This window comes from Carlito syrichta, unplaced genomic scaffold (genome assembly GCF_000164805.1).
Source record: "Carlito syrichta isolate Samal-C Ts95f unplaced genomic scaffold, Tarsius_syrichta-2.0.1 Scaffold309115, whole genome shotgun sequence".
NCBI classification, from domain to species: domain Eukaryota; kingdom Metazoa; phylum Chordata; class Mammalia; order Primates; family Tarsiidae; genus Carlito; species Carlito syrichta.
The window spans coordinates 12,897-15,873 of NW_007253211.1; the positions used below are offsets into that span (position 1 = coordinate 12,897).

Genomic DNA, 2,977 nt, shown 5'->3' on the forward strand with positions numbered 1-2,977 from the left:
GCTGGGCTCCGGCGATCCTTCCGCCTCAGCTTTCCGAGTAGCCGGAATTACAGGCACGCGCTACCACGCCCGGCTGATTTTTGATTTATTGTAGAGATGAGGTCTCGCTGCCCAGGCGGGTCTCAAACCCGCGGGCTCAGGCAATCCACTCACCTCAGCCTCCCAAAGGCGCGGGATGACAGGCTGAGCCACCGAGCCAGCTAACAAGGTATATCTTAAAGATCTTTTCCTGTAAGTACACAGAACATCCTTATTCTAGTTTAACATGCATGGTATATACAACTACGAATTTCTCACACTTGATAAATCAGCCCATCATTGGACAGCTATGTTATTTTCTATCTTTTGCTGCAATGCCTAATCTTATACACATATCATTTCACACATGTCCAAGTCTACCTGCAGGATCAATTCCTAGACAAGGAAATGCTAGGTCAAAAAATATAGGCACATGGGTGTGGTGGCTCACGCCTATAATTCTAGCACTTTGGGAGGCAGAGGTGGAGATTGCTTGAGGCCAGGAATTTGAGACCTGCCTGGGCAACACAGCAATACTCCATCTCTACAAAAAAAATAACAAAAAAAAAATTAGTTGCATGTAGTGGCTCACGGCTGCAGTCCCAACTACTCAGGAGGCAGAGGCTGGAGGATCAATCACTTGAGTCTGGGAAGTTAAGGCTGCAGTGAGCTATAATCGTGCCACTGCACTCTAGCCTGAGCAACAGAGTAAGACCTTGTCTGGGGGAACAAACAAATAAGTATCATAATCCTGATAGATATAGATGTTGCCAACAAGCAGGATTCTAAAAACATCTTCTATATCATGGAAATCTGTGTAATTTTACCACTGCTAAAGAAAGTTCAGACTATTTGAAGCCAAGAAAGAAGGGAGCTGAGAGAAAGGAGAAGCTGAGGTTAAGGCAATTCATACCATTCTTAGCTGACATGCACACAGCATGAATTATTTTCCCCTACTTCAGCATAAAGAACTTAAAACTTTCCACTTACTACACAAAGTATGATTCATGAGAAAAATTAAGCAACTGTGCTGTTTATTATTTTCACCAACAAAAGCTCTACAGGTGTTCGATTTGCCAAATCGTACACAGGAGAACTTAACTAAATAAAGGCAGGGTGCTCAAAGAGGTTCACTGTATAGGTAAGGAAAAAGAATCTCAGCAGAGGACAGGCTGAAGAGAGGAGCTAGAAACACAACTAAATTAGCACACAAAAATCTGATTTTTCTAATGCATTTTAGAATCTATTGATGAATTTCTAGTGTCCCCATCAATAAATCAGTCAAATAAACAAGCCAGGAGGGTAGGGCAAGCAGAAGGGTAGGGAAGAAACACAGGCAGTGTCAATGGAATTCATAATGTTCTATCTCCTCAGCTAGCTGGTGGGTTCACAGATATTCATTTGTTATACATGAAGAATACAAGGGGCAGAAAAAAGGGAACACACTTTTAACTAAAAGAGTTGACAATTTTATTTTTATATTTCACAATACAAATGAAAACTGTACTTTTTTGTCCTTTTCCTCTCCAAAACTATTCTCTGATAGGAAGGGGGAGCAAGTCTTTCTTACATGCTATCAAGAAAACACTCAGTCACAGCACCATGATCCCCTGGTGAAGTAGAACAAGTACTATAAAACTGATAAAAGAGTCCTCCCCCTATCCTTATCTGTCTGGTCGAGTCATTCCAGGCCGAGTGGGCACCATCATGGGACGGGCGGGAGGTCTCATCATTGGGGGTCCAGGCATCATTGGCATATGGCCTCCCATGGGTGGCCTCATTCCAGGAGCTGCGAAGCAAAACAAAGAAGAGGAAAAAAGGGAGTCAGAAAATGCCATTTATGAGATAGTTTGATGGGACTTCAAATTAAAAAATAAAGAAAGAGTAGCCCCCCCCCCGCAAAATGCTGGAAAGAAGACATACTTGACAGAAGAAAGGCGACAAATTCATCACATCTGTAAATTACTTAGACGTTTTCAAACAAAAAACAAAAAGGTCAACACAAGAACCATGTGGGAATCATGATCTAATGATAGTAAAGGGGAAACTATTAATAGACTGCTTTCCAGAAATCACCAGGGACACTAGTTCCCTAAACTGACCTTTTTTCTCACTCAGGGATATTCAAAGCTAAGTCACATGTTATTCAGTCAGCTCTTTTAACCAGTTATATCCACCATATAACAAGGAGCTATTTCATGAATATACACAGGCACAAGGACAATCTTACCACTAAGTGTTTGTTCAGAGTTGTAGGGAAGGTGAGCAGGAGGCCCATGCTGACAACCTGTTAGTAACCACACTTAGCTCAACTCAAGAGAAATAATAGGCAATAACGTGATTTAAAACAATTAGCACACACAAATCTGATTTTTCTAATGCATTTTAGAATCTACCAATGAATTTCTAGTGTCCCCATCAATAAATCAGTCAAATAAGCAAGCCAGGAGGGTAGGGCAAGCAGAAGAGTAGGAAAGAAACACAGGCAGCATCCACGGAACTCATAATGTTCTATCTCCTCAGTTAGATGGTGGGTTCACAGATATTCATTTGTTATTACGCCTCATACTTTTCCTGTTACATATGTTCTTTCTAAATTTCATTTTTTACCTATTTATTTATTTACTTAGAGTTGGCGTCTCACTCTGTTGCCTAGGCTGCAGTGCAGTGGCAGGCTCACGGCCACAGTAGCCTCAACCCACTGGGCTCAGGTGATCCTTCCGCCTCAGCTTTCCAAGTAGCTGGAACTACAGGCACATGCCACCACACATGGCTAATTTTTGGATTTATTGTAGAGATGAGGTCTTGCCAAGTTGCCCAGGCCAGTCTCAAAGCATGGGCTCATGCAATCCTCTCACCTCGGCCTCCCAAAGTGCTGAGATTATAGGTGTGTGTCACCATGCCCAGTCTACCTATTTACTTTTAACTAAACAATTCTTTTTTTTTTTTTTTTTTTTTG

The 2,977-nt window shown here is 41.8% G+C and overlaps 1 protein-coding gene across 2 annotated transcripts in view; it reads right to left on the reverse strand.

The window, feature by feature from the left end:
- Positions 1 to 1,464: 1,464 nt before the first annotated feature.
- SNRPC (small nuclear ribonucleoprotein polypeptide C) overlaps positions 1,465 to 2,977 on the reverse strand; it is a 35,668-nt gene continuing 34,155 nt past the window's right edge. For both annotated transcript variants that reach the window (XM_021716981.1, XM_008066817.1), the window contains one exon: positions 1,465 to 1,807. In XM_021716981.1, coding sequence (XP_021572656.1) covers positions 1,683 to 1,807 — 125 coding nt within the window. In that variant the 3' untranslated portion in view covers positions 1,465 to 1,682. The remainder of the gene's footprint in view (positions 1,808 to 2,977) is intronic.